Raw genomic sequence first — 14,250 nt, 5'->3', positions numbered from 1 at the left:
CCAAGCAATTAATCTCACTGCTTACATTCTAGAGAATTCTCATTTATCTAAACACCTCTTACCCTTGAAGTCTTACAGGCATTTATAATCAGTTCAGTTTGTATCCTAGTGTCTTAGCTACCTATGTTAGGTTTTATGTTGCCCACTTATTAGGTAGTAGGTAGTAGGATTCTTGTGGAAAGAAAGCAAGACATTCATCTTTGTGCCCCTACAATGCGCAACAAATGTTTGCTGAATTAATGGGGCATTGTTTGTAATTCAGTGTCCATGCTGCTGATGATTTAGAAAGCAACCAAATGATTCACCACTTTACTTTCAAAATTTTATTTATATAGAATCTTCAGAATGTTTCCCTTTAAATTTTACAAGCTAAAACCCCAAAGCTCAAAATGATATATTTTATGTCACAGTACATAAAATAAGTACAAGGAGGAGAGTTCAATCATTTTGAAGAAAAGCTTTAATAATTGTACAAACATTAATATTTACAATATTCTTTATTACAGATATAGACAACATGGCATATTTAAAAGCACAAAATAGTTGAAATCATTATATCTTATTACAGAACATTCCAAAATTCAAACTAATAAATCCATAAACACTGATAACATTTGGGGAAAACAAGAGCAACAGGTTTACCAATAATCATAGTAAACTTATACATAATACACAATTTACACATCAAATCCACAAATTTAAAGATATATATGACCTATCTATTTAAATCATGCTACAATCTAAATACTATTTTATAATCCATAGGTTGAAACAAATGTTCTGTGGTAACCTATGAAACAGGAATACAAACTATAAAATCATAATTAACATACTTCTTAATTCCTAAGAGAGTACCCCAGGAAACCTCAAAGACGGCAGATCAGGCATTTTTTGCTGAAATTAAAGTTCTTATGAATATATTCATAAATATAGTCAAAGGTATAAAAATAAAACAACCCAGATACCATGAGTTCATTTTACCTGTTCAAATTTAGTTTGGTATAGAGCCCCTGGCATAATCACAGCTTCTCTGGGATATTCTGACTTTCTCCTGACTTAGGGGGGATGACATATTTATTCTTTGCCTTGTTCCAGAAAGGATTTAAGGTAGCTTAAAAGGTAAGATTTAGAAAATACCAGAAAGCACAAATTATAGGTTAAATGAAAAAACAAGAGTTTGGGGGAACAGCACACATAAAACCATTTAAGAAAAGGTCAGGAATTAAGCTAAAGTATATTACATTATTCTCCACAGTGATTTTCTGGAAATATTGCAAAATGTGGTATTAATTTGTAAGAAAACTATTAAACCACTGGTAAATTGGAGATGCAGATCAAATTTCTTTGTTAAATTTTGTATTAACCCTGATGAAACAGATGATGTTACAAATGTATGTGGTTTTTTCTTCGTGCTTGTGAGAAAAAAGTTTTCCTAAATGTCATAATCTGTGACTCTATAGATTTAGTGCCTAGCTCTGGGTAGAGAAGAGTGTAGGTAAAAAAAAAAAAAAAAAAAAAACCCACAACATTTGGGTACCCTGACTTAATTTCTACTGAGAAACCCACCAACTGGATGCTTGTTGATGACCTGAGGATGGTAGCTACCTTCCGGGTGGCCAGGTGTCCTATGGCTCTTTTGTAGGGACAGAACAAAGCATCAGTTCTAGGGCCTCCTGACTGCATCAGTTCCTCCAGGTCCTCCAGCTCACTTCATTAGGACCCAGCAAGACAAAGAAGAAGGTAAACTGAAGAGCAGGAAGCCCACTCAGGTTGGCATGCTGAGACCACAGCCTCCTCTGCTGCCCAGATGGTCTGCATGTCACAGCCCTTGCCCCAGTCCTTTGGGGGAGGAAAGTTATGGAGAGAGGGCTGGGGCAGCATTAGTCAGCTTCTGGGAAATATGAATGGGTTTGTTCAACTCTATTCTTCAGGCCCCGCTTTCAACACATGACAATGAAGGATCTTGTACCTATACACTGTCAGGTAAGAAGTGAGGGAGTGAGGATGAAAATAAAGGGCTTGAGGGAAATGCAGGAAGAAAAGACGGCGGGACATGTGGCATGAGTTTCAAAACTATTGATTAAAAATAGAATAAAATATCTACCTGAAAACTGAAGTTAGCCACAGCGGCCTATCGTTCTTTGGGGGATGAATGGTCCCAAGTAACACTCTTGAATTTTGGTCACATCAGTAAAGAACAAAGTTCAAGTCTATGGATCTAAAGCTGCAGGTACTGCAATGTTCTTGGCTGTGTGGCAAAGCTCCTCTAGGGTTTGTGAGGTGGGCTTATAGGGGAGAGGGTAGTGGCTGCCATTTTCCCAATAGTACCCTTCATAGTATAGGCAGGGCCAACTTATCTATTAGGCACCAGGTCTCAGGCCCATAATACATTTAGAGGCCCCCCAAAATGTTTTAATTTCTTTTAAATTCATAAGAAAAAAACCAAACTTTTAGATTTAAGGATGTGTTTATATATAAAATTCATTTTATACAAATGCAACCGTAACATTAATTTCTAATTTTTTATGCAAGAAGAGGCCTAAGAAGGCAAAAGTGTCTAAGGCCTATGAAAATCATAAAGCTGCTTTGAGGGCCAATGGTTCAAGGCTAAAATTACAGAGGGGTAAGGAGAGTCTCATCTTGTGGGTCTTATTCCACTGATTTTTCTTTTTTTGAATGTTACTTTGGGATTAGATTTTTAAGAGTGCTAGGTCAAATACGAGTGAAGTATTTGTGTCAATTTCCACCAGGCAAGCTGGAAAAGGAAAATAAATTAAGCTCATTATTTTATTGTCACTGTGCAAAAGAAAGAACCAAATCAGGATGAAGAGACTTGGATGTTTTCAAGTCCCATCTTCACTCTGTAGACATTACTAGAGGTAGGTTTCCCTCTGAGACCCTGCCTCCTAAACTTCCTGCATTACACTGCCACCCTCAGCCCTAGACTTCCTCTGTGCTTCTCAAGGCCTGGCTCCTACTGCCCTCAGCAGGCCAAGGTTGGCAGTGGCATGAATGTGGGCACCTGTAGTTACAAAAATGTTTTAAGAATATGATGAGAAAAAAAAAAAACAATGAATGAGGGAGGAGGGGAGGAAGATATCAGATTTTAATATGAAATTACATGATGCAAAAAAAAATGGGGAAAGATTTATACCAAAATGTTAACTGTGCTCTCTGCTTTTTAAAAAATATTTTCTCATAAATGTACTCTATCATGAGAAAAAAAAGTATTATTTTAAAAATTGTTCTCTCAAAGCTCTAAACTCTGAATATTACCACCTTTGAGAGCTCCTCACAGTATGGCTTAGGTTACTAAATGTGGTGAACCACTAGCATGCAGAGGACCCAGGCTGAGAACAGAACTTTTAACAATTTCCACTATTTTCCAACCCCAATTCATCGATATTACTGGGAAATGTCAATCAAGAAAGCTAACTAATACCACTTTCTAGGATCTGTTCCTGATACAACGAAGAAAGTATGTCAAAAGGAGGGGTAGAAAGGAACAAATCACTACCCTTTTACAGAATCACAGACTTTCTGCCCTTGAATTATAGGTGAAGATTCTGAGGTCCAGAAGTTTATGTGATCTTACCACTGCCACACAACAAAGCTGGTAAAAGAATTAGGGTAAGAACTCAGGTTTCCTGATTCTTGGTCTATAGCTCTAATAAGCCCAGTCCCAAAAGTAACTGCTTTGTAAGTTATGTTTCACCGTTTATCCTAAATACATATAGAAAAATGGAAAATACTACCATTTTTCTTTAAAAACATTCATTAATTTGGAAACTGTAACATCTCAAAATACAAGCTCCAGGTGGGTACGTCCAACAATCAGAGTGAATCATAAGATTCTAGACCTGAAAGGATGCAGGGCAGATAATTTAGACCTCGGTTACACATGAATTTTGGCCCAGAGAAGGTAAACTATATCCCTCAAATCACAAGGTTGAGTGAAGACCCAGGTCATCTAAAACTGGCTCACTGCTCCTTCCAATATTGACTTATTTTCCTTGGATATTCATTAAACCAAAAAAGGTAAAAATACAGAATCATATGCAGATTAGAAGTAATAAAACTGATATTAATAAGAATGCTTGGGAAAAGGACGTAAGTCAATTCTTTAGTTAACAGAAGTACACTAAAATCTATCAGAATAAATCAGGCAGCATCACTACTAACTTTCATTTGAAAACAAATTTAAATGTAAATCACAATTTTTAGTTTTATTGTTGTTTGAAGATGATGCAAGACCTTTCAATGTCTCAGGCTCATGCATTTGAAAATAAATTCTAAATGTTTGCAATTCTCTGGAGCAGGGTTTGGAAGATAATGGCCAGCAACCTGTTTTCTGTGAGGCTCATGAGCTAAGAATGGTTTTATGTTTTTAAAGCGCTGTTAAAAAACATAAAGAAGAATGTCTGATAGAGATGGTGTGTAGCCTGCAAAGCCTAAGTTACTGACTAATTGCCCCTTTTCATAAAAAGTCCACTGATCCCTGTTCTGGATTCAGCAAGTATATGAAACGGGGCAGAATACATAATATGTCCTGGAAGGATTTTTTGTTTTTAAAATTAAGTCTGATTTATTTAAGCTTTATTGTAATCTGCCTCTTTTCCTCATAGCAGGTAGTAGGAAAAAAAAAAAGTCTAGTTTAAGAGTTATGATTACCTGTGTTCTAGTTAACCGAGCCTTTATCACACAAATGAACATAAGTGGACCTATAGTTGAAGCTTATTATGTTATGTATCTGAAATCCATACAAAATGTTTCAGCTGAGAAAATGGCATATCCTATAGTAGTGTTGTTATACAATAAAATGGAAGCAAATATCTGTAATTAAAAAACTGGTAATTTGATTCTCTCCTTTAGATCTCCTGTCTGTTTTGAAGATTTTCTTCTGATGCCTCCCCTGTCCTCCCACAGCATGTCCTTAGATTCATTAAACCAGCAGTTCTCAACCATGTTAATTACACTGTGACCACCCACCCGTATCTCATTTGGAACCATAAACAAGCCTCACCAAAACACATGAAAAGAATGGAAGTGCTCCTCACAAGACAGGAGATAGCAAAACTGGAATGACTAGTTCAGGGGGAAATAAAAATCTGAGGCACAGTGCACTTATCAATCTGAAGACAGCAGGGAGGCTGCCCTTCAGTCCACACCCTGCTGACCAGGCCGAGGAGGACTAAGAGCCACATATGAAAACAAGTCCAAGTCCATGTCTCTTTCTTGTCACATGGTTTATGTGGCAAAATTTGGATTTCGTGAACTAGCACACACACAAAAAAAATCAAAGCTGTGCCACTATTAACTAAATTACAATAATTTCAAGGCTATAACTCTGAAAGTACGGTCTACTGTGTCGCGGTTAAGACGTCTTACTTTAAAATAGTCACGTTAACAGCGCCTTTGGCTCCACAGCACACTTCTCTTCGGCCACTCCATTCTCTGGCTGGCTTTTGTAATTGGAAAGGAATAAATTTTCTATTTGAGTCAAGAATTCTTCAGCAATGAAGCAATTGGTCACTTTGCTCAGAGTTTTCCTCAGACACTCCAAAAGCTAGTTGAAAAGAAAAGTTTTATATTTAAACACAAAAAGTGGTGAGAAGAGGGTTTGCATCACTATCACTATTTTATCCCTTTCCAAATCTCCCATTTTCTAATGCTTAAACGAGAAACATTCTCCTTAAAGGTGATTGAGGATAGACATGTGTTTAATAACTGTACAGCTGAAGTGCAGGAAGCCATTGCTGAGGAATGCTTAGCAAAGCTTGTCCTGAGTCCAGCTCAACAGAAGCAGCACATTCTTCAGTCTGCTACAAATTGTTTGTGGAACTTCTATGGGTTCCCAGGACCCCAGGCGCCTCCCAACTGCTGTCCATGTCCTCATCTGCCCTCACCCCACCCCCATCCTGGGGCAGCGCCTCTCCCCACAGCGGCCTTAAATCTAGGTATGTTAGTCCAGCACCTCCTTGGGGGGTGGTGTGGGCGTCAGGCCTGCCTCTTGCAGGGCCTGGAGCCGGGCCTCTGACTGGCATTTGTCCAGGCCCAGGTGCCAGGAGAGCTGTGGCCTCCAGAAAGGGTACCAGAAAAGGGTGAGGGCTCTTGTCCCCCAGCAGCTGTAGGGCCTTCTCACAGCGTGCCCAGGACTCCCCGGGGTCCTCCAGCTCCTGGTGGCACACAGCCAGCCCCACCAGGGTCAGCAGAGGGCGGTCTGGGCCTGAGGGGACACCAGCTGGGCCTGCAGCTGCCAGGCGTTGGCCCAGAGCCCCAGGGCCTCGCAGTAGAGGCCGGAGGAGGTGAGGTGCAGTTCCTTTCTGATTTTATATAAGGAGATAAAACTGAAATTGCATGTATGATGCTTTCTACTTTGGACAAACTTGTGACTTTGCTTCTTTTTTTAGTAGTTTTATTTACAAAGCCATGAATCCTATGGGATAAAAATCTATGGACATAAAAATACAGGATTCTACCATTTCAAAAATAGGATGATGGAGTCTATTTCCTGGGAAATGTGCGTATTAATCTTCCAACAGAGCAAAGAAAAAGTGGCTATAATAGGAGGGGGTAAAAAATATTAAAAAGAGGGACTTCCCTGGTGGCACAGTGGTTAAGAATCCGCCTGCCAATGCAGGGGACATGGGTTCGATCCCTGGTCCCAGGAGATCCCACGAATAACTAAGCCTGAGAGCCACAACTACTGAGCCCGCGTGCCACACTACTGAAGGCTGCATGCTCTAGGGCCCGCATGCTGCAACCACTGAAGCCCGCCCACCTAGAGCCCGTGCTCCACGACGAGAGAAGCCACTGCAATAAGAAGCCCGTGCACTGCAGTAAGAGTAGCCCCGGCTCGCTGCAACCAGAGAAAGCCCACGTGCAGCAATGAAGACCCAACGCAGCCAAAAAAAAAAATTAAAAAGAAATTTAAAAATTTTCTATTCCCAAACTGTTACCAAAGGAAAAGAAGACCAATGTTGCCAATCTTACTGAAATTCATTATACTCACAGAAACAAAACTAGAAGTGAAATAAAATAATTCAAGACTCTTTTTTCCTACCAGAAAGTTAAGTAAAATGACCATTTAAATTTAATTGTTAGGTTTATACTACCGTTTTTAAAAATGATCAATTGTTAAAGCTAAATGGAAACATGGCACTTTTGAATTTAATAAAATAAGAAAAATGTTCTCCATTGTGTACAATAATAATGTGCTAAGAAATTTATCAGCCAACATGGACAAATTTTTTCTAAAACAGCATTATTTCTATATGCAAGCATGGGTGCCAAAACATATTACTAATTATCTCCTAGAAATTAATTTTAGAAAGGAAAAAGCAATAAAGGAAATACACAGAAAAGCGTATCCACAAAGCATTAGGCATCATGGGAAAACACATCAAGATGAATAGCTTTAGAATCTGTGAGCAATGAAACCAATTAAAGTGAAGGCAGCTTACTTTCTGCAAACAAGTCAGGTCAGAATCCCGGCGAAAGATTTTATCCATGGGGACACTGCTGTTGGAAGAAATATGAAAACAAACCAATGAAACAAATACTATAAACGAATCAGTTTTGTAATAAACTATCACTGATGCCATACATCACAATTTTATATTTAACTTGGGTTTTCCCCAAAATGTGATTTAATGAGAAACACTGCAGATGTGCAACCATCTCAAACCACAGTACATACCTCCGGGATAGCCTGTATTTTTCTATTATCCATTTTGTCTTTTCAAGCACTAATCCCCACCGAGGTTCTTCTAACATCTGTTGTACTTCAAATTTATAAGGTAAACCTAGAAAAGCATAAAGCAGCACATTTTTACATTTTACATTTTCTTAAATCTCCAATCTCCTTTTAATTACTTAAAATTCCCTTCCGTGTTTTCATAACCGCAGCTTGGCAGACCAGCTAAACAGCACGTTAAACATAGTGGGCATTCATTAAATATGCACTGCCTGGCTGAACTTGGTTCATCAAGTATATTAATGCCAAGCAATTAATAAAGAAAAGTAAAAGTGCCATTTGCATGCCAATTCTATGCAAGGAACTGTGACAGGTAAGACGATCACATAATTTGTCATCCAAACCAAGACACTTTCGGAGTGGAAGCTGGCACTACTGATAACTGTGCCGGAGCCACGGGCTTAAATGGGGACTGACCTGGGCGAACCAGGATATATTCCAACCCAGTGCTTTTTGTTTTTAAACACACGTTATCAAGCTTACAGCACTGCTATAAGGTAGGTAGCATTATTCCTATTTAACAGATAAAACTGAGGCTGAGACAGGTTGAATAAGCTCTTTCCACTAGTAAAGCAAAGAGCTTGGATTTCAAATCCCACCAGGCTTGCCCGACTTCTGAGCCCACATTCATGCCACCTCCCTCTACACGCTGATCTAAGACTAGACAGGGGCTAGGTTTAACTCTGGAGAGGCAGTAACTGCACTTGAGTCATGCTAAACTCTGGAGGAAACAAGTCCAAGGGGTAGATATCATGTACATAAGTCAGAAAGGAAAAAATACCAAAAGATGAGCCTACTTAGACATTTCTCACATATCTTTCAAAATCTCCATGTAATTGTATTTGCAGTATATTAAAGGCTCAGCTGATTCATTACCAAAGGCCAATACCATAATAATAATAACACTTATATAATGCTTACTATGTGCCAGGCTTTATGCTTTTTATATAGATGTACGGCCAGTTACATAAACTAGCTACCAGTGTTGTCCCCAATGTTTTTTTTTTTTTTGACGAGGATACTGAGCCACAGAAAGGTTAGTTATTAAATAACCTGTTCTTGGACACATCTAATTAGTAAGAGGTAGAGCCAGGATTTGAACCCAGGCAGTCTGGCTCGAGTTTATGTTCACATTATACTGCCTATCAACTTGCATTTTTGCCATCGTAGGCTTTTCGAGTAAACAAAATGTCAGCAAATCAGAAGGTATTAGGGAAGGTATTAAGAAAAAAATCATAATTCTACTTCCACACAATACAAGCATAACTTGTCAATGTGCCCTAAAAAGGCTTTTTTCTCCCCATTTTTTTTTCAGGTGTATGGAAGGAGAGAAAGGAACAGAAAGTCTGATGATAACTGACCTTTTTTCATTTCTCAATTCTCTTCCATTTCATTTTCCCCCTCCAGGAACTTAAGAAGAGTGACACATTATAGTACATAAGCTATTACACAAACTCCTTCTGTGATAACAATCATTTACTTGATATGTTTTGATTACCTACTAAGCACAGACAATAGCTATGATCATAACTACCTATTTTAGACCTATTATTTACTAAGCACTTCACATACATTACCGACAGCCTCTACAACCTCCTGTAAGCAAGTTAATAATTTTTTCTCATTTTACAGATTTGGTAAATGAGAATGAGAGGGATTAAGTAACCTGCCCAAGGTAAAATAACTAATAAATATCAGAGTTGGGATCTGAATCCAGGTAAGCAACTCCTACTCTTAATGAAAGTAAAAAATGAGACTAAAAGAGAGGTAAATAAACAAATACATTTTCAGTCTGTGCTCATAAGAAAAACATGAAAATACACACACACACACAACACGTCATACATCTCTATTTGGTATTAAGAATATCTTCTAAGTTAAAAAAAACGGCACTAAAACCAGTAAAAATTTCTTTTTGTACTGATTATTTTTTGATATGCTTATTATTTTTTTAATTGAGGTATAGTTAATTTACAATGTTGTGTTATTTTCAAGTGTATATAGCAAAGTGGTTCAATTATACATATATGTACTGACTGTTTTTATTCACTAAAGTGTCAGAATAAAACGAATCACTAAGTATATTTCTGGCCTATTACAAATAGAGAAAATGATTAACCATTAGACATACTGTAAAGATAGAACTTGGGTACACACCTAATAGAGGGGGGAAAAAAAAGAATGAATCAATGAATGAACAAATAAATAAGTAAAGGATCCAGTTCAAAGTACTGTAACACAAGGTATCCCAGGGCTTCTAGGAAATTTTAATTCTTGAACCAGAAGGTTTCCAAGAAGAACAAAGAGAAGAACCGAGGATTAAGACCTAACAAGCAGTGTTAACAATGGTCAAGTCATGTAAGAGGCAGCTCTGCCCAAGAGAACTTTCTGCAATGATGATAACGTGGAATACTTGTGTGTTGTGACGGTAGCTTATGTGAGAATCCAGCACTGTGCCCACTAATCTTTCAGGTGATTCTTTCCCATTTGGGGTAGTCTGTTCACACACAGGCATCGGTCTTTATCTTGCTAAATAATAAATTTGAACCTTCTACAAATCTTTGGAGTCTGCTCTCTAGGCAGCTTTCTGCTCTCTGGTACAATGTCTTGCAAATTTAGTTGCCCTGGTCTCCTTGCTCTTACCTCCATCACCTCAACTCAGGGTCTGCTAGGCTCTGGATGGGTTTCCGCCTTGTGCCACACCTGGAAGTTCTTTTAAGTCAATAAGCTAGGTTAACTTGGGCTCACTTTGTTTCCCATCTCTCAGGAATCATATTCTTTCACTGTCTGATGTTATATCCTAAGTACCACTGTTCTCTATATTTTGTCCAGTTTTTTGGTTGTTTCAGACAGGTCCTTGTTACTTCATTTTGGCCAGCAGTAGGATTCTAGGAACTGAATTTTAAACTTCATTTAATTCTAATTAATTTAAACAGTCACGCATAGCCACGTGACTGTATTAGACAGCATCAGAGTAGAGGCTCACTCCCCAAATCTAGCAGAATGTGACAGTAAGACACGGTTTAAATTGAGAACAAGTTCATTGTGATTCTTCCTTTTGTTAACTTTTTGTAAAATTATACTGGCGTAAAGAATGACGTATATATGTGATATGTTCAAAATGGGCATTTTGGACTAAAGTTAATGTCAATACTATTCATTCAACAAAAACCTACAGAGCACTGACCACTCCTTAGGTGTAAGGCAACTGATTAGGTACTACAGGAGATACAAAGAAGACATAGTTCCTGCTCTTTGGGGCTCACAATTTAGTGAGACAGGCTAAATAAATAAATTATATTAAAACACGAAAGCAACCACGAAGGCAGGAAACAAATGTTGCAGGTGCACAAAGAATAGAGCAACTAATAGTAAATGACATGAGGGGTGGTAGTGCTGGCGTCTTTACCAAAGAGGGTATTTTTGTGACATTATTAAGAGAGGGTATCTGAGTGACATTATTAAGAATGAAGAAATTAATTTGTTAAACATTCATTTAGTATCTACTTTATGCTAGGCCCTGTGCTAGAAACTGAGAATAGAAAAATGAGTACAATATCATATCTACCTTCAAGGGGCTCATGAGCTAATGGGGAAGAGTAAAATGTAGAGTGACAGTATCCAGAGAGGACAGTCAACTAGAGCAGTGGTATTAAGGACGAAAAGAGAGTATCCTAGAGACGTAATTGTTTCCTCTAATCTTTTCCTTCCATCCACACTCGCTTCTTACACTCCCCTACTTTTCCTAGTCTGCTACACTAATTCTCTATCCAGCCAGTTGACTGAACAGCAGTGGACATAAATCCCAGAGGAAGCAAGTCATATGATGGGCTAAACCAACCAAATTCTTTCTTGAGAGAGACAGATATAAAAATAGTTAGGCACTGTTGAGCCTAAACTGGGAGATCATGGATAGCTAGTGGTAGGGTGGTCATTATTCTTCATTATTATTATTTTTTCATTTGAATGTCATTGCAGAGAAAGCCAATCTGCATTTATCAAGAATTTTCAAGAGAACAGAAGAGACTTTGTCTGTTTTGCTTACTGCAATGTCTCCAGGACCTAATACACACACACTGCTTGGCCATAAGCTTTCTCTACATTGTAATGTTTTTGCCCAGTGGCCATGGTAACACAGTGGGAACTTTAATGCAGAAGGAAATCATAAAAGGAAAGAGCGTGGCTGCACTACATGGTATGCAAACAGTGATTCCCTAGTTGAGGACAAAAACTTTTCCATCAAATTGCTTTCAACAGGTATAAATTCTGTGATTTGTAAGATTCAAAAAAAAAATGAAAGTAGAAGTAGGACTGTTTTTGTTGAAAACTTACGATAAGAGCCATCTGGGCTAATTTCATCACTTATAACCAGGCAGGTAATCTGAGAATAAGGTAAAGGATTATTTCTATTATAAGGACTAACAATCATTCCAATGAACTTTGCACCGCCTCTGGAGAAGTAACTCTACAATTTAAAAAAAAGTATAATTAGTTTCAACCACATAAATTTAAAACTCAGTATTTACCCATACCAACATTTTAAACATCCAACAGAGGAAAATGGAATGCAAAAGTACTTCACTTCCAAACAGCAACTAAATTTATTCCATACCCTAAAATCTTCAGGCCAAAACATGTCCAACCCAACCTGAACAGATCCTTTTTTTAAAGATCACCCTTAAAAAGATCACCTGGCCTGCAAAATCTATATTTGCCATGAATGCATTTACAAATTATATTCACTAGCCCCTCAGCTGTAATCTTTATCTATATGGTAATAATTTACAAACAGCTGCCTACAGCAGAAACATCCAGATATCAAACATAAAATTGCAGAATAAAACAAAACTCTGTTTTTTCCAGAGGTGCAAAATATATTATATTTCCAATTATTTCAATTGTACCCAGTCCCTGTCTTAGTTATCTCCTTCATTTTTAAAGGCTCTGGGGGGAATTATCACTGTTACTTTGATGTCTTGTTTATATTAAACAGAATAGCTAATTTTCTAAGTGTTTAAATAAACATGTATTACTCTTGTAATCACTTTGCTAGAAATGTTAAAAGTGTATTTATTTAACAGAAAACAACGAGAGGGGAGAAAATATGCAATCATTTACAGACTACATACAAAAAGACCTATAAACACACCTGGTATTTGGCTTGAGTGTCAATATCTCGTAAGGAAGGATTAGGATCAAAGGCAGGATGAGAATGATACCATCCAATAACACTATAGCCCCTGACAGCCAAGGTTTCCGAGGCTTGTGTTTGTGAGACGGGATCCATCTCACACTGTAGTCCTGTACTCAGACTGTTACACGGTTCTGCTGCACAGACCTATAAAGGATTAATCCTTAAATGATTATACTGAAATCTTGTTAATTCTACTGTTTCAGTGCTTTCATACAGAGATACAGAAACTTTTAAAAGCCAAGCCTTTTATCTGCCTATATAGTAGGCAGCCTTTAACTTGCAAACGAATTACTCTCCAAAAGTGTGATTGTATGCAAGGAACTCAAAATCCATTTTCCTACTCAAGACAAGTTACAGGTTAGTCTTCCAGGTCGGCCTGTATACTATCTGTTTAAACACAGTCTTTTGATGACCCCTATTACTTATGATAATAATTTCTAGCAAAATGATGTATACCAAGTTTCAATTATAAGGTTAGCGCATGTTTCCTGGTCTCTGGCCTCTTAGGAGTTGAAGCTTTTAATTGGCAAAGGCAATGAAGAACTGAGGCCTGGTAATGTTCCCTCTTTCTCAGTGGTAAAAGGAAACAGGTGCTCAATATATGGAATGTTCAGTCACCTCTGGGAATATATAACTGTCCACATTTGCGTATTCTCATTTATATCATAGATAAGGTTTATATGTTAATTATACACACTGAAATCTATAAAAATATTTGGTATGGCAGCAGGGCTAAATAATTTTAAAAATTTTAAGAGAAAACTTACCTCAACTATCTTATCAACTTCTGAGTATCTTCCTCCTAACAGACCAATCACTTCTGCCATAGAAACATGAGCATGCTAAAAGAAATACAAGATAAGACTTAGCCCAAACATACAAACCAAACCCACCTGACCAAAAAATCAGAATAAATCTCACTTGTCATAGAAGAGTCATTTACAAGTACGGTAATTATGCTTCTCTAAAATGAAATAGCATAGTAGAGGAACCAGATGCTAGGCTCAGCACACAGAGACTTAAGATTTTAGACCTATCTGTACTGCCAGCTGAGAGGCTTTGAACCAAACATTGAAACACTCCAAGATGCCATTTTTTTCATTTACAAAATGAAGATACCATTTGCCCCGCCTACTGGGAAAGGTATCATAAGGATACAAAGTAAAAATCACTCTGGGTCCTCCTATAGAAAACACCATAAACACACACAACCATTGGAGATCTCTGTAGTTTAGTGCAAAACAAGGAGTCTCCAAATTATAAGAGTTGTGCTTTGCTGCAGTTATCTAGAAGGCAGCAG

General features: G+C 37.8%; 1 protein-coding gene and 1 pseudogene across 3 annotated transcripts in view; both read right to left on the bottom strand.

Moving 5' to 3' along the window:
- Positions 1 to 442: 442 nt before the first annotated feature.
- The window catches only part of MYSM1 (Myb like, SWIRM and MPN domains 1), a 41,080-nt gene continuing 27,272 nt past the window's right edge, over positions 443 to 14,250 (bottom strand). The window contains exons 15-20 of one of the 3 annotated variants that reach the window (XM_060139930.1): positions 13,718 to 13,792; positions 12,906 to 13,094; positions 12,089 to 12,221; positions 7,700 to 7,805; positions 7,464 to 7,521; positions 443 to 5,566 (exon numbers count right to left, since the gene is read on the bottom strand). In XM_060139930.1, the coding sequence (XP_059995913.1) occupies positions 5,399 to 5,566; positions 7,464 to 7,521; positions 7,700 to 7,805; positions 12,089 to 12,221; positions 12,906 to 13,094; positions 13,718 to 13,792 (729 nt within the window). In that variant the 3' untranslated portion in view covers positions 443 to 5,398. Of the gene's footprint in view, positions 5,567 to 7,463; positions 7,522 to 7,699; positions 7,806 to 9,123; positions 12,222 to 12,905; positions 13,095 to 13,717; positions 13,793 to 14,250 lie in introns of those variants that run through there. The other 2 variants (XM_060139928.1, XM_060139929.1) reach the window with 2 other exon arrangements.
- On the bottom strand, positions 5,963 to 7,003 carry LOC132516462 (sorting nexin-21-like; annotated as a pseudogene).

The sequence above is a fragment of the Lagenorhynchus albirostris genome, chromosome 2 (genome assembly GCF_949774975.1).
Source record: "Lagenorhynchus albirostris chromosome 2, mLagAlb1.1, whole genome shotgun sequence".
Classification (NCBI taxonomy): Eukaryota; Metazoa; Chordata; class Mammalia; order Artiodactyla; family Delphinidae; genus Lagenorhynchus; species Lagenorhynchus albirostris.
The sequence above is the reverse complement of the archived record's forward strand: the minus strand, read 5'-3'. Positions and strand labels throughout refer to the sequence as shown.